The sequence below is a fragment of the Ochotona curzoniae genome, unplaced genomic scaffold, assembly GCF_017591425.1.
Source record: "Ochotona curzoniae isolate NIBS_2020 unplaced genomic scaffold, NIBS_Ocur_1.0 contig_2294, whole genome shotgun sequence".
Lineage (NCBI taxonomy): Eukaryota > Metazoa > Chordata > Mammalia > Lagomorpha > Ochotonidae > Ochotona > Ochotona curzoniae.
The window spans coordinates 6119663-6141362 of NW_024465405.1; the positions used below are offsets into that span (position 1 = coordinate 6119663).

Genomic DNA, 21700 nt, shown 5'->3' on the forward strand with positions numbered 1-21700 from the left:
CGGGTCATCGCCGGCTCCCCGGGTCCTCGGCACCCCTCGGAGCGACCGTGGCCGCGTACCTCCCCGCAGCCCTCGGCATGCTTGGCCAGCCGCCCACTCATCACCCTGCCCTCTGCCTGGGCGTCCCTGATGGCCGTGCTGGGTGTCCGCTCTCCCCGATCGCTAACCGCGCTGCCCTCTGCCCTGGGTGCCCGCTGACCGCGCTGCCCTCTGCCCTGAGCTTCCCTGACGGCCGTGCTGGGTGCCCGCTGACCGCCCTGCCCTCTGCCCTGGGTGTCCCTGAAGGCCGTTTTGGGAGCTGAGGGAACTACGTCACTCCCTGCATTCCCACTGCGCACCTGATGTGGGAGAGCACCCCTCCCCAGTCCGTGCACTCACACATACACATAACATATACACATGCACACACACATATAATACACAAAATGTGACATGCACCCTCCACATACACCTAAGTGATATACAGATATGCAAACACACATCCTTCACACACATATACACTCAGCAAACATTAATCATATCCAACGTACAAAACACACATACACCCCACACGTAGATATGTAATACACATAAACCTTATAAATACATATACACACCACAGATGCACACACATGCACATACACAAATACGCTGGGGTCTGTGCAGTGGGTGTGGATGACGCAAAGGTATGAAGAGAACCACTCCCCTGCTGACAAGGCCATGAGGTCTCTCCAGCCACCTCAAGCCACTCACACTCTGCATGGACACCTGGCCGCCCACTGAGAATTCTGTAATCTATTTAGGCATTGCTGTTTGCCCCTGCGAGTTGGTCTCCACAACCAATGTGAGCCTGGGCGTTGTTGCTGATATGGGCTTGGTAAAGTCTTTTAACAACTCCTACTGCCCCCTTTGACCATAGAATGTTTACGCTAACATTTGTACAACGTGCTTTGACTAATGTAGGGTTGTTAGGCCCGTGGTTGTGGTGGGAATCTGTATTTACGGTTGTCTATGATCTTTAGGTTTCCTTCTGTGATGCGTCTTCTCCTCTAGCGGATAAGATAAAGTCGTAGGATGAGGAAGGTAGCAGGCCTGGGTTTCTGACTGATATTGTCTATTATCTATTGAGAACTCCCCGACTGATGGTCAGAATGGATAACGTCCTGCCTTAAGGTGAAACAAACGGCAGAATTAGCTTTGGAAACACCCACTTGATCGTGACATAAAGTCCGTGCGAGGGGACAGCTTTCTTGCATGGTCCATTATGATCCTGAAATCCTGGGGATCCATCTTTTCTCTTTATCTCCACACACCCTTCTCTAGCCTCAGCACAAATACATATACACCCTTATATCCAAATACATACCCATATACCCTTATGTACACCTCCCACACATAAACATGGACAAACATACATATATAAACATACCCAATATATACCCTCACACACACGGCAGTCACTCCTGGCAACATGACACAAGCCAACAGCTTGCCAGCCCTGACGGGTACAGGTGCAGGCAGCTCCCAGGGGCCTGGGCAGGAGCTCAGGAAGCTGCAGAAACAGTCTGGCTGCTCCCAGGAAGGGCAGGGTGTTGGTTTCTGTATTCACCCTATTGTCCCACGCTTGCCCACTGCAGCCCTTGAACACACAGGCTGAACAGAAGCTAGCGGCCAGACTGGAGCAGCAGCATTAAGGCGGACCTGAGCAGACACAGGCAGAGGGCGCTGGCTGTGGGAGTGTGCAGAGACCAGCAGCAGAGTCCTGAGAAGTGGCCCCAGGCCCCGCAAGCTATGTACAAACAGGAGGCTGTGTGCTGGGTAAGTGGGACAGCCCAGCGTAAAACATGGAAACCGGGAGCCCAGCATGGCGAGTCACAACCCAAGCCAGGGGAATGGACGCAACCTTGTGGAAACCACTGGAGAAACAGAGGCCATCAGGCTCACCAGTGTCATCCAGAAGAGGCTCAGGGGAGCATGCGGCCCGTGTGAGCACATGCGCAGGCAGACATGCAAGTCGTAAACCCTCCTCACAACCATCACAGGGTCAAAGCCCTTTCCAATCGCAGAAAAGAATCAGACACCACACGCCTGTTACAGGTTATGGGAAACAATCCGAGTGGGTTTTATGCACCTTCAACACTGCAGCACCCACCACACTGGCACACAGGCTGTGGAAGGTTGTTATTTTAAAGCTCTCCAACTCTGGAGAAATTACTTGCTCCCGATGCAAGAGTCCGGGAGCCAGAGGATTGTCTGAGAGGAGCAGCATGCCACTCTTGGGGTGCTCAGCGAGGTGGGGTGGTGGCCATGCGCTGGCCACTGGGAGCCTCCCTCAGGGCAGCGGGGGCAGTGGGCACTGGCCCCACCTCACTCGGGCTCCTGCTCTCTGGGCTTCCAGGCGACAGGACTCCGTCTCCTGAGGATAGAAGCAGTGGCATCATGTGGCCACAGCACAAGGCCCTCCCCCACCAGGCAGCTCTGTGGGGACGCAGGTCCTGTTGGGGTGCTAAGGGACCCCACACCCAGGGCCCGCAACATTGCACCCAGCAATCATCCAGATCTGGAGAGCCAAGACTGAGCCAGCTCAGAGCAGCGCCTGCAGCCACCTTACACATGGGCACTGCAGGCACTGGGCTCCCCGCCAGCGGTGGCCAGAAGGGATGGCTGAAGGCAGCCCAGCCACACAGGCCCGGGCCAGCAAGGCAGCGTGGCACCACAGGGAGGGCTCACCTGGCTTGTTCAGGTGACATACTTCTTCCCATGTGTAGTCTGTGAGGTTCACTGGCTGTGTCACCCATGGGTCTGTCACCAGCTTCTCCAAGGTGGTGCGCCGCTGGGGGACAGGATGCAGCAGCCCCGACACAAGGTTCATGAGCTCTGGGGATAGAAAGGCGAGCCTCCTGCTGGAACCCCTTCCCCTGAGGGGGAGGAGAGGTGGCCCCAGCCAGTGTGCAGCTTCCTCAGCAGGGTCGCCTTTAGGCCCAGCGGGGGAGGACTGCAGGAACCTGGAGTGACAGGGAGGCAAGGTGAACGTTTCTGGGTCAGCCTCTGGGGACAGCCAGTAAGGTTGCCGGCCATGAGCCTCCACTCAAGGCCCTTTCCTGTAAGGAGCTGAGCCTCTGTCTACAGCACCAGAATGCCATGTGGGTGCAGGTTTGAGTCCCGGCTGCTCCACTTCCCATCCAGCTCTCTGCCTGTGACCTGGGAAAGCAGTGAAGGATGGCCCAATGCCTCGGCACCCATGAGGGAGACCTGGAAGGGCTCAGCTCCAGCTGTCCCAATCATCTGGGAGTAAACAAGCAGAAGGAAGATCTGTCTTGTCTGTAACATCTGAAGCCAGAAGCTCCGGGCTCCTGGCTTTGGACAGGATCAGCTCTGACCATTGCAGCCATTTGGAGGGTCAACAGTGGATGGAAGACCTTCTCTGTTTCTCCTCCTCTCTGTAAATCTATCTTTCCTATATAACTAAATCTTAAAAATAGGGGCCCGGTGTGGTAGCCTAGTGGCTAAAGTCCTCACCCTGAACACACCGGGATCCCTTATGGGTGCAGGTTCTAATCCCGGCAGCCCTACTTCCCACCCAGCTCCCTATTTGTGACCCGAGAAAGCAGTCAAGGATGGCCCAAAGCCTTGGGACCCTGCACCTGCATGGGAGACCCAGAATAGGCTCCAAATTCCTGGCTTTAGATTGGCTAGGTTCCAGCCAATGCAGCTGCTTGGGAAGAGAATCATCAGATGGAAGAGCTTTCTCTCTGTATATCTGATTTTGCAATAAAAATAAATAAATCTTAAAAAAAAAAAAAAAGAGGGAGCTGAGCTGTGCCGTGGCCTGTCCTGGCAGCCTTTGAAGGTGCAGTGGGTGCTGTAGAGCGAGGGTCCCAGGGACCTAGAGTTCAGGGCCAGGCCCTTGGAAGTAGCCAGGGTCAGACGAGGCCACGGAGGGGGTCCTCAAGAGGAGGCAACCACATGAGGGCCCAATGAGGAATGCCCATCTGAGGGCAGGGACGAAGGCTTCCTTGCCACAGGCCCTTGACCACAGGCCAGCAGGACCACAAGCTGGGCGATGGCTCTGGCTACAGGCACCCAGTCTGCAGTAGGTATGACAGAGCACAGAGGCTTCTAACCAGTCAAGACCAAGGTACAGCTGCATGTGTGGGCACTGGTGCCCACCTGGCGAGGCTTAGAACGGCTGGTGACTGGGCCCACCTGTGAGCTGTGTCCACAGAGCCCCTGCCTCTGGTTGACATTGCCTCCCTCCTGGCCAACTGCAGGAGTTCCAGCGATCAGGTACTCCCACCTGTGGGCCCCGTGATGTGCATGACGTAGAGCTCCGGCTGAGGCCACCTAATGCTAGCATCTGTTATTGGCAAGAGGCCACTAACACCCAACGCTAACAAAAACCAAGTCCTCAGAGTGTGTCCTTACAGTGTGTCCTCAGAGTGTGTGTCCTCAGTGTGTGTCCTCAGTGTCCTCACAGTGTCCTCAGTGTGTCCTCAGAGTGTGTCCTCACAGTGTGTCCTCAGTGTGCCCTCAGAGTGTGTGTCCTCAGTGTGTGTCCTCAGTGTGTCCTCAGAGTGTGTCCTCAGTGTGTGTCCTCAGTGTGTGTCCTCAGTGTGTGTCCTCAGTGTGTGTCCTCAGTGTGTCCTCAGTGTGTGTCCTCAGTGTGTCCTCAGTGTGTCCTCAGTGTGTGTCCTCAGAGTGTGTCCTCAGTGTGTGTCCTCAGTGTGTGTCCTCAGTGTGTGTCCTCAGTGTGTCCTCAGTGTGTGTCCTCAGTGTGTGGCCTCAGTGTGTCCTCAGTGTGTGGCCTCAGTGTGTCCTCAGTGTGTGTCCTCAGTGTGTCCTCAGAGTGTGTCCTCAGTGTGTGCCCTCAGAGTGTGTGTCCTCAGTGTGTCCTCAGAGTGTGTCCTCAGAGTGTGTCCTCAGTGTGTGTCCTCAGTGTGTGTCCTCAGTGTGTGTCCTCAGTGTGTCCTCAGTGTGTGTCCTCAGTGTGTGTCCTCAGTGTGTCCTCAGTGTGTGGCCTCAGTGTGTCCTCAGTGTGTGTCCTCAGTGTGTCCTCAGTGTGTCCTCAGTGTGTGCCCTCAGAGTGTGTGTCCTCAGTGTGTCCTCAGAGTGTGTCCTCACAGTGTGTCCTCAGTGTGTGTCCTCAGAGTGTGTCCTCAGTGTGTCCTCAGTGTGTCCTCACAGTGTGTCCTCACAGTGTGTCCTCAGAGTGTCCTCAGTGTGTCCTCAGTGTGTCCTCACAGTGTGTCCTCAGAGTGTGTCCTCAGTGTGTCCTCAGTGTGTGTCCTCACAGTGTGTCCTCACAGTGTCTGTCCTCACGTCAATCATCATGTGTCTATCAGAATGTTGGTCACCATGGTGTCCTTGATCCCAGTATCGGCCATCATTGTTTCTTAGAACCACACCCACTCATCTGAATGTTCCAATCAAGGCCCTGAGGAGCAGAACATACCCTGGGACACCAGGTAGGGGGGGTTGATAGCTGCTTCCATGGTCTCCTCCACTTCACAGAAGGGGTTCTCCTCAAAGATCAGCGTGTACAGTGTGACCCCCAGAGACCACATCTCCAGCTCAGGCCCGCGGTAGCTGTGAGGGAGGAGACCACATCACAGTTTGTTGGCTCCAAACACACAGGCAGGTTCTAGAAGGGTCTGTGTTCCCACTGCATCTGCCATGGATACTAAGGGGCTGGCCATCCAGGAAGGACAAATGCTGCCTGGTGTGAAAAGGACTAGAGTGGCTGGGCTGTTGGGGACTTGGCTTACTGTGGTCTCTCCCTCTGACTGAACCACAACCTGGCCTGAGCTGATGCAGAGGTGGGTGCTGGACACTTCTCCTGACCCAAGATTCTCACTTGAGCCCAAGGGCAGACGGAGAAGCAATGACCAAAGAGATACTCCCACCAGCAGCTGAGTCTGCCAAGCCCAGATCCAAGCAAGGCTGAGTGACCCCAGGCCTTCCCCTAAGACTAGTGTGAGTGACCCCAGCCCCACAGCCCCCAGGACCCAGTGAGTGACCCTAGCCCCTCATCCCTCAGGACCCAGTGAGTGACCCCAGCCCCTCATCCCTCAAGACCCAGTGAGTGACCCCAGCACCCCATACCCCAGGACCACAGTGAATGATCGCAGCCCCCATCCCCCCGGGACTACAGTGAGTGACCCCAGTCCCTCATCTCCCAGGATCAGTGAGTGACCCCAGCCCCCGTCCCCAAGGACCCAGTGAGTGACCCCAGCCCCCCAATCCCTAGGACTACAGTGAACGACCCCATCCCCCATCACCGTAGTGACTAACTGCAGTTTCCTTGTCCCCCAGGATCACACTGAGTGACCACAGCCCCCATACCTCAGAAACCAGTGAGTGACCCCAGCCCCTCATCCTCAGGACCCAGTGAGTAACCCCACACCCTGTCCCCCAGGACCAGTGACCCCAGCCTATCATATCCCAGGATCAGATTGTCCCCAAGCACTGAACATAAGCAAAAATAAGGAAATGACAGACGGGAACCTGTACCCACTGCTCAGCTTCCCTGGGCCATAGTACTTGGCCTGTTCGTGTGTACACTTACTTTCCAGAACATTCTCTTTTGTCATTCAGCACCCCAGACACAAAGTACCACAGGCTGACACCATGTGGCCACCAATATCCAACAGCCTTGGGTCTTGTGCCCGCGGCTCATACGTACGGGTTGCCCATGAGCACCTCAGGCGCACAGTACTCGATTGTGCCGCAGAACGTGTAGAAGAGCTTGCCCGTCTCCAGGTAGGCGGCCGAACCAAAGTCAATCAGCTTAATGGTGAAGTCCTCGGCTATCACGATGTTCTCGTCCTTGATGTCGCGGTGAATGATGCTCTGGGAGCGCAGGTAGCCCACAGCCGACACCAGCTGCGAGGGACCCCGGGAGACACATCAGCATGGAGAACAGACTGGCCAGAGACACAGGGAAACCACACAGGGAGCGAGGAGTGGCCTCAGGGCCACAGGCTGACCCAGTAAGCTGATGTATGCAGAGGAGACAGAAAGATCTTCCTTCCACTGGCTCACTCCCCAAATGGACACAACAGCTGGAGCCAAGAGCCAGGAGCCTCCTTCCTGCTCCCCAGCTACTTGCAGTGCCCCCTTCTCCACACTCACTTGGCGGAAGATGTAGCTGGCCAGGGGCTCATCCAGGCTGGGGTGGTGGTCGATGAAGGCAAAGAGGTCCAGGCCAGAGCCATGCTTCTCCATCACGAGCTGGAAAAACCCCTGGTTTTCAAACACGTCCAACACCTGGAGAGGACAGCCCCGTCAGCTGTGCCCTGAGCCCACCACCACGGCGAGCCGACGGGTGTGGGCAGAGCCACCCACCTTGATGATGTTGGCATGTTCCACACGTGACAAGATGGCAATCTCCAGAGTCACTCTGCCGAGTTTGGGGTCCTCCACCCAGCAATCCTCCAACACCTTCTCCTTCTTAATAAACTTCACCACCACCTGGGAGTAGAGCACAGGGAGGGCCTCACTGGGCCTATGGGAGTACAGTGCAGGCCAAGGCTGTGCTCACTCCCTAAAGCCGGGGACTTAGAACACCAAAGGCCTGCAGCGCAAGAAAACAAGGATGCCAGAAGCTGCCAGGAAGCACCTGTCCATGCCGGAAGGCAGACGGGTGGGGTGAAGAGGACCAGGAGGAGCAGGGAGCCGGCCCAGGCTTGAGAGGTACGCTCCCACGGACATGCCCAAGCACAGTACAGCGGCAGTTGCGCAGGAACACAAAGTCACGTCCACCACAGGCACCTCCGACAGACTTGGAAGCAGCGGGAAGAGCTCAGCAAGACGAGACACAGGTCAGTCCAGAGCGCCACAACAGTGAGTGACACAACAAGATGACACACGGATCCTGGCAAATATCCTCTACATTTCACTAATCTGACAGGCAAAGAAAGCCCCCGCCCACAGAGCCATGCCTCCAAGGCCACAACAGCCACAGCGGAGTCCACGGTGATGCCAGGAGCCAGGAACTCCATCCAGGTCTCTGGTGGCCGCAGGAACTCAGGTGCTTCAGCAATACACTTACCCACCTGACAGAATCTTCTAAGGGCAAGACAAAAAACAATCCAGAAACAAGAAATAAAATGTCATGCTGCTAGCAGCAAAAAAAAAAAAAAAAAAAAAAAGTTCTAAAAAGGCAGAAGGCAATGTTGTGGTGGCACCACCTCCAATTCCAGCAGCCACGTGGGCACCAGTTTAAATTGTCTGCCCCACTTCCCATCCATCCCCCTGCTAATGCACCTGGGAAAGGAGCAGAGGCTGGTCCAAAGCCTTGGGACCCTGCACCCATGTGGGACACCCTGAAGTGGCTACTGGCCTTGGATCAGCTCAGCTCAGCCATTGCACCCACTTAGGGAGTGAACCAGCAGATGGAAGATCTTTCTGTCTGTCCTCTCTATAAATCTGATCCACCTTTACGGTAAAAATAATATAATAGTAATAGTAATAAATTAAATAATTATGACTTGAAACATTAGCAAATCAAATTGAGCAAAGCCTTAAAAGGAAGTTGTAACCTAAAGAGGGGCTTATTGTGTGAGAAAGCCGGTTCATGTCTGACACACCCTAACAGGGACACCAAGCACACATGTGAGAAAGCCAGCTCATGCCAGCTACACACCCACAGAGAACACTACACACGTGTATGAGAAAGCTGGCTCATGCCAGCTACACACCCACAGAGAACACTACACACATGTATGAGAAAGCTGGTTCATGTCAGCCACCCGTCTACAGAGGACACTATATACACGTGTGAGAAAGCTAGTTCGTGCCAGCCATATGCCAACAGAGGACACCACACACACGTGTGAAAGCTGGTCATGTCAGCCACCCGTCTACAGAGGATGCCATACACACATGTGAAAGCTGGCTCCTGCCAGCCATATGCCAACAGAGGACACCAGCAGGAGGAGACAGTCACAGCAGGCCAGAGGGACGTCTCACTGTGGAGGGACGATGGATGGGCTAAAAGCAGAACGGAATCCCAAGATGCCAACACGGGGACAGGCAAACGTGCCCAGACCCAGGTGGGTCCCAACCACACTGCAGAGGCCAGGCACACCTGGGCACATGCCAAGGTATTACCATAAAAGTCCCCACATCCCAAGACACCAACAGGACATGGGAGGAAGGGACCCTGAAGTCACATAATTTGTGGGAACAAATGAAAACCAGATGTGGGTCTCAACTGCAGCTCTCAAGAGCTGGAGCGCTGGGTGAGTTCTCAGTGGCCTCCCTGAGCCAGCCCCCCTCGCAGGGGCAGCCCCAGAGCCGTGGGTTGGGGACAGAGGCGGCCACGGGCGGGGGCAGCCCCACTCTTGTTAGTACCTCCTTGTTGTGCTCCCTGCTCATTGCCGTCCACACGAAGCCAAAGGCGCCGCTGCCCAGGGGACTCAGGGTGCTATACTTGTGGGCATACTCGCCCTCGCAGGCCGCCAACCCCTCCAGTGACACAGACCTGGGCGAATCTTCAAACCACGGCTTGGCCCTGAGCACCTGTGGGGCACAGTGACGTCTGAGGGGGTCCCAGGCAGCTCCCACTGACTAGGCAAGGACCCTGCCTGGGCACTCTGGCGGCCCCACGTGCATAGGCCCGTGGTCATGTGCACACAGGCCATATGCAGAACTGAGATCCTGTGTGGGGACATCGGAAGCCAGAGGAAGCAAGATGGAGAACACCAGTTGGAGGGCTCAGCCCACAAAGCAGCTGGACTCCAGGCACTCACCTCCCCACGGCTTGAGCCCAGGAGCTCGGGCACAGACTGGGTAGAGCTGGGCGAGCTGGCCAGGAGCAGGCGGGTCCTGGTGGCAGAGTCCTGGCGGCTGTGCAGGAGGTCCTTCACCAACCAGCAGCAGAACAGGGTGGCCGAACCCTGCAGCTCCACCCGCTTCACCTCGAACTGGACACCTAGAGGGCCAAGGCGGGAGGCAGCAAGGCCAGACAGCTGCGGGGCAGCTCCCAGCATGGTCCCACAAGCCTGCACGCCCCACCCCTCCATGAGCAGGGAAGTGACACAGTCGCGCGCTGCAGTCACACGTAGCCATAGCACTGCGGGGCTGTTCTTTCTTTTCATTTCCTTTTTCAAGATATACTTTTATTTAAAGGCAGATTTACAGAAAGAAGTCTTCCGCCCACTGATTCACTCCCCAGTTGGCCACAACATCTGGAATTGGGACAGTCCAAAGCCAGGAGCCAGGAGCTATTTCCAGGTCTCCCATGTGGGTGCAGGGGTCCAAGCACTTGGGCTATCCTCTGCCCCCTCCCAGGCACATAAGCAGGGAGCTGGATCGAAAGTGTGCCCATATGCGATGCCAGTACCACAGGTAGAGGTTTGGCCTACACAGAACCAGCTCCGAGCCCTGGTGAGAGCGCATGGCTGCATAGCCTCCTGACCACGCACCCAAATACCTGACCTGCAAGAGGGGGAGTTCACCGCCAACTTATTTTCTTCTTGTTCGTATTTTTCAGTATAAGACTACAAACTCAGCAATCTAGAAACAACTGACCGGGTTAGATCACTCAGCCAGCAGTGCTGACAAGAGCATCTCAGAGCAGAGAGGCAGTTCAGGTCTGATCCTGCTAACTGCCTGGCAGCAGCAAAGGGTGCTTCAAGTGTTTGGGCCCTGCCGCCCACCCGGGGCACCCAGAGGAGCTCCTGGAGCTCAGCAGACAGTGCTCTGGCTGTGGTCACCTGGGGGGTGAAGATTCTGTGTGTCTACTACTTTGCCTTTTCAATAAATAAATCTTAAAGAAAAAAGGGAGGATAAACGAATGAATTGGTGACATAATGTGGCAGTAAAGGAGAAAAGTCAGGCAGATCCAGCAGCCTGGTTGGGGATGCAGGAAGGCAGCCCAAGCCAGCCCCTTGGGGGGACCCCTAACGCTGTGCCCGCTGCAGTGCTCTTGTTGAGCCCAGTGGCTCTCAGGTGCCAAGGAGGTGTGGGGACCTGGGGTGATAACGGCACCTGTCACTGCTCCTTTCACCCGGGGCCATCCAACAGCACACGGCATCCATCCAAGTGTGGAGAGGTGACAGGCCTTGGCAGCATGCCCTGTGCCCTGGCTGTGCAGGTGCCCCCCAGGCAGCTAACCCAACCCCAGCCAGCACGTACTAAGCTGCATGCCGTCGCGGTGGTAGCAGCTTCCTGAGTAGGTGCCCTCCTGGATCTGCCGGCCCAGGCTGGCAGCCCCGGGCGTCACAGGCGTGGAGGTGACCTGCGCGCTCCGGCTCAGTGTCTCTGCAGCCCGGTGTGCATCCTCAGGTCTGGCGACTGACATAGGAAGGAGGCTGCTGGCGCTCTCACTCTCATCCACTTTGCAGGGCTGAGGGGACACTGCAGACATCTCCAAGCGCTCTGTCCGGCGCCTGTCCCGGAGCTGCCGGCCCTCACCAACTCTGAAGCAGGTGCCGGAGAGGAGCAGCAGCTCTCTGTCTTCCAGAACGTCTGCCCTGCGCCTGGGGAGGCCCCCAACATCCAGGTCGGAGCCTACTGCAGAGGGGCAGGGAGACTCCAGAAGCTCAGAGGCTGCACAGGAACAAGCTGAGGACATTCGGTCCATCTGCCCACCAAAAAAGCCCTCTCGAAGGTCCCAGGAATAGGAGTGCACACCGGTCTCAAGGACACCTGGCAGGTCCGTAGCCAAGGCGTAGCGGGCCGAGGAGCTGTCTGCACGGCTGTGCGTATCCCAGCCTCCCAGACGGCAATGTGGCAAGGGCAGGGGGAAGGTGGGGTGCTCCGAAGGTGCTAGAGAGAGCCGCTCCTTGATCAAGCAGGTCTGCAGCTCCTCCCGGTCGTTCTGCAACCCCAGCCACAGCTCATCCTGAGTGGGAGTCCCGAGAGAGACACTGGCCATCCCTGAGCGGCTGGGCTGCCGTAGGGCCCACTCACTCAAGAAGCCAGAGTGGTGCATGGGGATAGCGCCCCTTGCTGGTTGCCCTGCAGCATGGTGCTCAGGCCTGGTGACACCCACCAGAGAGCCTTCTGGAGATGGGCCACATGCCTGGACATCACCACTCCACTGCTCAGCTGCAAGCATGGTTTCGGAACTGTCACAGGAAGTGAGTGGGTTTATATCTGCTGGATCAGGCCCACTTTCTCCCAGAAGGGTCTGCTTGGGTCCCTCCACTCCTGCCTCAGCTTCTCTCCCTATAGCTGGGGTCTGCAGGTCCTCGGGTGACGACTCATCACAGGGAGGTGGGGGGCTTCCCCCTGGGATGCCTTGCAGGTCCTTGGGTGATGACCCATCACACAGGCGTAGTGGGCTTCCTTCTTGGAGATTCTGTTGGTCCTTGGGTGACGACCCATCACAGAGGGGTGGTGGGCTTCCCCCTGGGACACTCTGTTGGTCCTTGGGTGACGACCCATCACAGGGGGGTGGTGGGCTTCCCCCTGGGACACTCTGCAGGTCCTTGGGTGACGACCCATCACAGGGGGGTGGTGGGCTTCCCCCTGGGACACTCTGCAGGTCCTTGGGTGATGACCCATCACAGGGGGGTGGTGGGCTTCCCCCTGGGACACTCTGCAGGTCCTTGGGTGATGACCCATCACAGGGGGGTGGTGGGCTTCCCCCTGGGACACTCTGCATGTCCTTGGGCAATGACCCATCTCCACAGGACGGTGGACTTCCTTCGAGATTCTGCTGGTCCTTGGGTGATGACTGACCACGAGAAGGTGCTGGGCCTCTCCCTGAGGGATGCTCATCTGTGGACACAGACTGTTCAGTGGAGGCCACAAGGCTGTCTCCTGGTGTGTCGTCCACTCTGAGGACAGCAACATTGAGAACATGGCCGCAGGGGGAAGATCACGTCAGTATGAATTCTACTATCACAAAGAAGCGCATGGCGGTGCTAAACAACCAATTCAAGACAGGACAGAGCTCAAGTTCTGTAACTGGTCAGCAGGTGAAACGGCTGCTCTCGGACACTCCCCAGGTACAGCAACCCTGAGCAGGGCCTGCCAGGAGCAGGTGTCTGGCCCATCTGTGGAGCCTAGGTGACAATGTCGGCACCCCACACCACAGGGCCCTCGGGTCAGCTCCTAGCCCTGGATGGTAACCCTGAAGGCAGTGGTGACAGCCCTGGGGGCTAGGCCCCTGCACCTGCATGGGAGCCTTGGGAAAGCTCCTGTCCCTGGCCCAGCCTGGATGCTGCAGCCATGGGGGTGAACCATGGACAGGACAGCTTCCCGTCTCCATTTCTCTCTCGCACACACACTGTCTTTCAAATCAACATTAAAAATAAATTTAAAAAAAAGTGTTCCCCAGGGACTGGCACGGTGGCCTAGAGGACATCTAGTATCGTGGCAGAGGAAGGAGAACAGAATTGTACAGCTCTCCCAGCCAAGCTTTGATGCCAAGCATCAGGGCAAATGGAGATTCTAAGGTGGACTGTGGAAGCCAGTGGACCTGGGAGTAACGACATCACCAGCATCTCAAAACTATTGAAACCACTTGAGCAGAACCCTCAGAATCAATGACCCTAGAACATCCAGTGCCTGGCCCCAAGCCCAGGTACTGATGTGGCCCTCTCCCAAATACAAGAAGGAAAAATCAGAAGTAGTTGTCACATTCCTTCTTCCTCCTTGTCCCTTCCCACCCTAATCAGTGGTCCATATGGGCACGCATCCTTCTCAACTACATAAACATCACCAACATAAATCATGAAAAATAAATAAATAAATGCCATGCAAAGCCCCATAGCACACAATAACATCCACTCAGCAGCTGGAGTGAGACACCAGCAATCTAGGAACTGAGCTCACTGTGGGTGTGCAGCCACCAACACTGCCACTGTGTCATCAAGCACACACTCAGTCCACCCACCGTGACATCACAACCCTGCAGCCCTATACACTTGAACTTACCCGGGAGGCGACTGAGGGAGAAGGGCTGGCAGGCATTGGCCTCCGGAATCCAGAGGGTCCTTGGCCTCAGGCGAGCTGGCCTGGCCGTCCCGCAGCCTCAGAGGCTCATCTTGGGGCACAACATAGTCAGCAGGTGGCACATCAACCCTTGGGCCTACAGCGACATCACAGAGTGTTCCGTGAGGCTCGCTGTACACACTGGAGCCTCCGAGACCTGGGAGATGACTTCATTCAGGCTTCCTGGGCCCACAGGGTTTGGGACGGATCCGCCCAACGTTCAGCCCCGTCCTCAAGGCGTGGATCCTGCAGAGCTGCGTGTCTGACAGCCTTGGTTCTGTCCGACGGGAGAGTGTAGAACACAGCCAATACACTGGCCACAGCGACAGCCGTGGACACCACCCCATCAGCCAGCTTACAGCTTACAGCTCAGGGCAGGAACGTGCCCACAGTGCCACCATAGTATGGGCTGTCACACAATTGCTCATGGCAGGAACGTGTCTGCAGCTGGGCGAAGCCACACATACTTACTGTAAAAGCACATGACTGTCGCTGCCAAATGCTCCTGGCCGTGGCTTCAGGGTCTCTTGCTGCTCTGTCTCAGGGGACAGGCAGGTGGGCCAGGGAGGCAGGGAGGGCTAAGGGGTCAAGAAATAGCTGCCAGCTATCAGCCGTCCAGCCGTGAGCCTCTGTAGCTTGTTTGGCTCCTTCCCTGGTGTGCGCGGACAAAGAAGCCACATCTTACCCTGCGCTCTGTTGGCCAGGTCCCAGTCTGGCCAAGGATCTGAGTGTGTCTCCCTGGGTCCGCCATCGCTGCTGAGCTCCAAGCACTTGGCCAGGTCTGGCAGCGGCACAGAGCTGTCACAGGCTAGGTCCATGTACTGGTAGAAACCAGGGATCAGGAAAGTGATGTTCTATAACACAAAGCAGCCGGGTTTCAGCGCCGCACTGGGCATCACTTTGCCCTCCTGGGCAGCAGCCCCATACTCTGGCCAACTTCCCCATGGCTGCTCCAGGCTTGACAGCTGCCACAAACAGACGCTGCTATGGACACACCTTTCCAGAGGCCCTCCGGCCACTGGCCTCTCCTAACCCAGCTCACCATGCCCCACAGCTGCTGGTGGCAGTGTGCTCCCAGCCCAGGAACTGCCCAACAGATCGGGTCCTGAGCCAGTGTGGGACAGGCCTCTGGTGTGCGTATGACGGGCAGGGAAGCGGGGAGTAGGGTGAAAGGACGCAGTGCCCGTCACATTCCGGGGCAGACCTTGTCCAGTAGCCACGCCGAGGACTTGGATCTGCCTTCTGAAATAAGTGTCACTTAATGACGTTCAGTATCTCCGTCAGGGACAGGGCGCTCTTTTCAGAGCCCCAGGGGAGGGTCGGAAGTTCTGCCCGGGGCCAGCACAGTGCAGTAGCAGGCATCCTACACAAGAACTGGTTCAAGTCCCAGTGGCTCTTCTTTCCACCCAACTCCCCGCTAACATGCCTGAAAAAGTAGCAGATGATGGACCAGGGTCTTGGGCCCCTGCACCTGCATGCAAGACCCAGAAGAGCTCCTGGCTTCAGCCTAGTTCAGCTCTGGCTGTTGCGGCCATTTGGGAAGAAACCAGTGGATGGAAGATATGTCTCTCCAATATGTCTCTCCCTCTCTCTAACTCTTCCTTTCAAATAAAACAAACAAATCTTACAAAAAAAAAAAAAAGTCAGGGCTGGTGTCCCCAGCGCAGAGCCAGCCTGCAGATCCCAGCAAGGGCTGGGTGGAGGACTGCACAGGCTGAGGCACTGAGCAAGTCCAGGCCCTAGAGGCTGCACACCAGCCTTCCCACCCCTTCCTGGTGACCCCGAGGCCATCTACAGAACACCATAACAGGCAAGCTACAGAAGCCTCTGGAATCCTCCTGGGTCTGAGCATCCTGTGCCACGTGTGGGGCCCTGGCCACCAGCTCGGTAAGCGAGACCCAGGAGAAGAGAGGGTCGGAGAATCAGGATGAGACTAGACACGCCGTTCGGGTGGTCCCAGGCACTGCACATGGATTTGCTGCAGTGACAAGTGATGGGATGGCTCGTGTGGTGTCAATGAGCGAGCACAGGGCATTCTGAGCGCCAGCAGCCTGGTCCTGGGCCCTGAGGATGGCCACCACATGTGAACAAATGCGGCAGCACCCACCACACTAGTTACCAACACGCCTCCACCCCAGGCCGTGGGTTGGAGCCACTGGAGCCATGGGGCGAGTGCTGTGGCGGCTGTCCTGCTGCGGCCCCTTCCACTCCCGGGAACCCACCTTGCCTAGCAGCTCGGCCTTTCCGTAACCAAACAGCATGAGAGCAAAGCTGTGGTTGACGCCATAGATGGTACCATCAGGCTGCAGGGTGATGAGGCCGCTAATGGTGCAGAAGACCCAGATGGAGGCTGAATAACCCCCCTCAGGGGCCGCTAAGCCCTCGCCGGGGACTTCCGATCGCAGCTTCAGACTCAGCGGGAAGGTGGTGCCGTCCAGGGCTCTGCCAACAGACCTCTGGAGCCTAAGACTCTGCAAGGAGGGCATGGTATTGAGGGTCGGGCAGCGCCAAGTCCCTGGGCATGCACAAGGCCATCCTCCACCCACACTGCTGCCTGAGCATAGTACACACAGGGTGCCACAGAGGAGCCAGGGGCCAGCTGCATATGGGGCAGGAGTGACCGCCACCCCAGTCATGGGGTATTTGTGCCACCCCACTCATAGGGTTTGTGTCAGCCCGCTCACTCAATGGGTAACCTTACCGCTGTCCATGGGCCACACCCCAGCTCTGCCCCAGAGCCCCTCACCCACTCCTCTCCCTGCAGCCTTGGTGCAGTGGCTATGACCTTTGGGTGGCCTTCTGCCCTTGCCCACACAGCCCCCCACATCACTCCTGTGATAACTGCATGGCAGGAACCCCACTCCCCAGCCACAACCTGAACACCAACTGAGGCTCCTTGCCTTTCTGCTTCCCATACGGCAAGCTAGAGCCAGGCCTCGGGTCCAAGCCTGCAGGACGAGGGAGGGGACCCCCGCAGGCCGCTGGTGACTCAGCAGCCTAGTCTGGAACACGCACACCCTAGCAGGAGGCGCACTTGAGACCCCAGGCTGCCTGGAGCAAGGGTGCAAGCCATGAGCCAGCTCCCTGACTCTCACATGACCCTGCGAGGAGTGAGGGGCCTGGGCTCTTGCTGCTGGCGCATACTGACTCCATCTACTTCCAAAGTAGGCAGGCAGCGCAAGCCTGACCAGCTCTCAAGCACTGAGGGGGACGTGCCCCTCACAGGTGACACACACCTGGCCAGAGGACATGCCCCCTCATGCTCATGGCACACATATGGCTGGGGGAACATGCCCCCTCATGCTCGTGGCACACACATGCCTGGCAAGGGAACATGCCAGAGACCTGCTTGCACTTATACACAGCAGCTGTGCCCAACATTTTCTGCCAGTTGTGGGCTCAGTGGCTTCAGAACGGCATAGGACACAGACAGACGACAGTGGGTGCAGGGGAGCCAATTCCAATGGGGCCAGAGGCCAAAGTGGCATTCTAAAGGCCTCCTATGGGTGTGGGATGGGACAGCATACTCTGTGTGAAGGCCACACACGATAGGAGATGGGGTCCCTGGGAGATTGAGCCCATAGCCTGGAGGCCCTGAATGCACAGCTGCTCCCCCACCCCATCCATTACCCTCTCTGCTCTTCACTGCAGAGGCCCAAAGCACAGGATGGTCAGCTGGGAAACCAGGTGGGCTCTGGGCTCTCAGGACACCACTGGGCTTGAAGCCCCCGGATCTGTCTCTACGGTGGATCTGCATCTGAACTAACCATGGGCTCAGCTGTGGTCGGGGTCCTACCTGGGGGACACGCTGGCCGGGAGGAGGGAGCTGCACGGATGGAATCAAGTCTGTGAGGCGCTGCCCGACCACGTCCTCTGCACACGCAAAGCCGTGCAGATGGGCAAAGAGGCAGTCGCAGGCCGTGACGGTGCCCTAGGGAGAAGTCAGGGCTGTAGGTGTGGGGTGGAGGCCTGGGCACCCAGCCTGCCCTCTCCGACCATAAGCAAGCCCTGGCCAAGACGTCCTGGGCAGTGGCACAACAGGTGCTCACACAAACTTCCCCCAAACATGGGGCCCTCCTCAGACAGCTGCACCTCTGCCAGTTCCCTAGAGGCTCAGGATCCAACAGCTGCATCCCTCCACAGCCCCACCTCCACCCTAGGGCTCCACGCACACTTCCTTCTGACAACATGGACACAGGCAGGGAACCTGAGGCAGGGAAGACCAGGTCCTGTATCCAAGCACTCATGATGGTAGGGTGTGCTCACAGCAGACCCCCCACCCGCTCCTCGCTCCTCCTCAGGCTCAGAGAGGACGGTACCGGCAGACTGGATGCTGCAGACTCACATCATTCTGGAAGGAGACCCAGGCTGAGACCCTCTCCACAGGCTCCAGGACCACCACACAGCACAGCCTGTGCTCCTGTCGCACCTTCTTCATCCACACAGATACGGCTATCTTCTCTCCGCCGTGGCTGACAATGTCCACCTGTGACACATGCAGCCTGGCACCAGTGCATCCAGCCCACCAGCCAGGCGGTGCCTGCTGCTGAAGGGCCGCGGAGGGCGCATCTGCCAGCTCCACAGCTGTGCTCACTGCCTTCCACTTCAGAGACCACCCAAGTGGTCAAGGGCTCTGACACCCTAACCCTGGAGCAGATGTTTTCTAAGAGAGCGAGGCCTTTCTGTCCTCGGAGAAAAGAGCTGGTTCTACCACTCCTTTCCTTTCTCTGACATTAGTGTGTTAACTTGAAAGGCAGAGGGACACAGACAGCTCATCACTGGCTCCCTCACTCCCCAGTCACCCGCCATAGTTAGCACAGGGCCAGGCTACCGCTGGGCGCCCCGAACTGCCCCCGGGGTGAGTGGCTGGCAGCCAAGCACTGATGCCAAGGACGTGAGCAGGATGCAGAAAAGAAGCAGAGAGAGGCTGGGAGCCAACCCAGGCACGCCGACGTGGACTCTCATCTCACCAGAGGCCCGTCTGAACCAGGAGCTCTGGGAGTCACCTACTCCCACGGTCCTTCCTGCCACGGGCCAGCCCTGTGCGGGGGATTCTGTGCCCAGCAAAAAGTGGCCAGTGTAGGTCACAGAGAAGCCGCCCATGTACCGTCAGTAAGGACAGGAATACCATCTCACCCCTCATGGTCACGGCAAGCCTGCAGACCCGGCAGAGAAGAGAGCACCCAGCAGCCACTGTCCCTTCCCACCTCACCTCTGCCAAGGTGGGAAGCCAAAGCTCCAGGCACCATGCCATTCCCGCCCTGATGCCAGGCCCAGGGCCCCAGCCCGCAACACGACTCACCACAGTGCCAGGCACAACAGCCACATGGCCATCAAGCCACTGTCCCTCCCTACCTCACCCATGCCAAGGTGGGACACTAAAGTGCCGGGCCCCATGCTGTTTCCGCCCCAATACCAGGCCAAAGTCCCAGCCCACAACATGACTCACCACGGTGCCAGACACCACAGCCACACGGCCATCGGCCTCCACGTGCTCCTCACTGAGAGCTTCAAGCACATGGGAATCCGACTTGAGGAAGAACTGTGTGAGCCTCTGACCGATCAGGTCATGGCTGCTGTACCCCAGGAGGCTGCAAGCTTTGTCGTTGGCAACCAGGATCTGAGGAGAGGCGTGGCAGAGGGGACACGGGAGCCACAAACTCCTGACCAGAGCTGGGTAGAGGCAGCCATTGGCCCAGCCTGCAACCATGCCCACACCTGGCGTCACGCCTGCCACCCCACGCGCGCACACACACACACACACACACACACGCACAGGCACTGCTGACCGCAAACCCTCCCAGAATTAGGTAGCCCGCTGAGACACTGCGCCCTGCTCCTGCCTGGCCTGAGCCTAGGAGTGTACACGACAGGTGTGTCCTACGGCTGCTGTCCACGCTTCTTCCCCTGGCTGAGCTCCTCACACCTGGCAGTCTGTCCCTCAAGCCACTGCACCCACTCATTCGCGGGAGCATCTAACTGTACTAAAAGCACACCCGCCCTTCCACTCCAGGCTGCGTCCCAGTACGAACTCCAGCTCCGCTTTAAGCATGCAAGTACCTCCGTGGTCTTGGCGTCCACGGTGAAGACCGCCTTGTTGGGGTTGCACATGGGGGCAGGTAGCAGGGTTGTGGGCCAGCCGGCCGAGAAAGCGCGCAGCAGGGAGCAGCAGGATGCACTGCTGCACGAGCCTGGCCGGTCAGCATGCTCGGGCGTCAGCGGGCAGTGTAGTTTGCTGGTGCAGATGTTCTGAGCGGCCAGCGACGAGAGGCAGTAGGAGCTCCACCTGTCCTCTACAGGGATGGAGAGGCACTTATTGCTCGGTCACCTGCAGGGCCACTGCCCCATCCCAGAACCCAGGGACCGGTCACAGCCTCCAGGGCCTCGACAGCCCAGAGCAGCATTCCTCCCATGTTGTGTCTGCATCTGCTCCAGGCTCCCCAACCAGGAGCTGTGGCTAGGAACATCCCTCTGGGGCCAGTGCTTGGTGCAGCAGGTAAAGCTGCCACCTGCAACGCCGGTAGCCCATGTGAGCAAGGGGCTCAGGTCCCAGGCCTGTGCTGATGCACCTGGGGAAGCGGCGGAAGACAGCCCACGGGCTTGGGCCCATCACTCATGTGGAGGATCCAGTCGAAGCGCCTGACTTTGGCCAGACCCAGGCACAGCCATCACAGCCAGAGCCCCGGCTCCTCCTCAGCCCCCGGCTCCTCCTCAGCCCCCTGGCTCCTCCTCAGCCCCCTGGCTCCTCCTCAGCCCCCGGCTCCTCCTCAGCCCCCTGGCTCCTCCTCAGCCCCCTGGCTCCTCCTCAGCCCCCGGCTCCTCTTCAGGTCCCTCCACTCCTCTCCAAGTTCCCCAACTCTTCCTCATGTCCCTCAGTCCCTTTCAGGCTTCCGGGCTCCTCCCCAGGCCCCTGGCTCCTCCCCAGGCCCCTGGCTCCTCCCCAGGTCCCCCAGTTCCTCCGCCCCTCCATGGGATTCATTTTTCTGCATCCCAGGGCACCAGCTCTGCTCGACCCCTTCCCTCATCCCGGCCTCTTCCCCCATCCCGGCCTGTCCTGCTGCAGGGTCCCTCTGTGGTCCCAAAGGCTTGACCCTCCCTCAGGAAGCAAGACACTGTCCTTTGGCTTCGTCTCCATGGGTCCCAACAGCTTTATGGGTGCCTGTAGCCCCGGCCCTACCCGTCTAGCACCCACCCCTGTGCGGCTGGTGGCCCTCAAGCTGGTCTCTGGCGGTGGACATTGCCCTGGGGAAGGGGCTGGTCCCTCCATCTGTGTGCAGGACCTGTGGGGTCTCGGCACATCCAGGGCCCCTGTGACACAGCCCAGTGTTGGACAGTACAGGAAGTTCTGCTCTCACTGGACACCTCAGAGGGGAGGCAATTGCTACAGCTACCAGGAAGGTGGGGGTGGCCCACAGGTTCCCGGTACAATGGCTGGGCACAGGCTGTAGGCATGGGATACCAAGTGACCCCCTGCCTGCACAGCCAGCCTGTGGAGGTGAGTGCTCGAGGAGGTGAGGGCGTGTGGAGGTGAGACCTCGGGGAGATGAGACCCCATGGAGGTGAGGGCAAGTAGAGACCCCATGGAGCTTTGGGTCATACCCGAGAGTGCCATCCTGCTCTGGCACAGCTTAGACAGCCCGTTCTTTCTGCTCAGGTGCCTGTGGGCCCAGGAGGGTGGTCGGATGGACTCCATGGCGCTTGGCACTGGCATGGGGAGGCTTCCAGACAGGCATCTCCGGTCCTCTTGGAAGGCCACCAAGCTTCTGTCCTCCAT

The 21700-nt window shown here is 58.0% G+C and overlaps 1 protein-coding gene across 1 annotated transcript; it reads right to left on the reverse strand.

Moving 5' to 3' along the window:
- Positions 1-1883: 1883 nt before the first annotated feature.
- Positions 1884-21700, reverse strand: PASK (PAS domain containing serine/threonine kinase). The gene is made up of 17 exons (XM_040972442.1): positions 21526-21700; positions 19987-20219; positions 19376-19546; positions 18272-18412; positions 17723-17857; positions 16149-16397; positions 14612-14780; positions 13870-14023; positions 11119-12767; positions 9732-9913; positions 9334-9501; positions 7324-7449; positions 7111-7245; positions 6662-6861; positions 5432-5565; positions 2710-2856; positions 1884-2395 (listed from the first exon to the last, which is right to left on the reverse strand). The coding sequence occupies exons 1-17, from the start codon at positions 21698-21700 to the stop codon at positions 2265-2267; spliced, it is 4299 nt and encodes a 1432-aa protein (XP_040828376.1). The 3' UTR covers positions 1884-2264.

What these genes read in the sequence shown, in the direction of transcription:
- PASK (XM_040972442.1), bottom strand. Translation starts at nt 21,700, where the DNA reads ATGGAGGACAGAAGCTTGGTGGCCTTCCAAGAGGACCGGAGATGCCTG. An exon ending in CTCCCTCAGTCGCCTCCCGG is followed by an intron (nt 12,768 to 13,869) that starts GTAAGTTCAAGT and finishes TGCTGTCCTCAG; the next exon opens with AGTGGACGACACACCAGGAG. An exon ending in GAGGTGCTCATGGGCAACCC is followed by an intron (nt 5,566 to 6,661) that starts GTACGTATGAGC and finishes CCTCCCTCACAG; the next exon opens with CTACCGCGGGCCTGAGCTGG.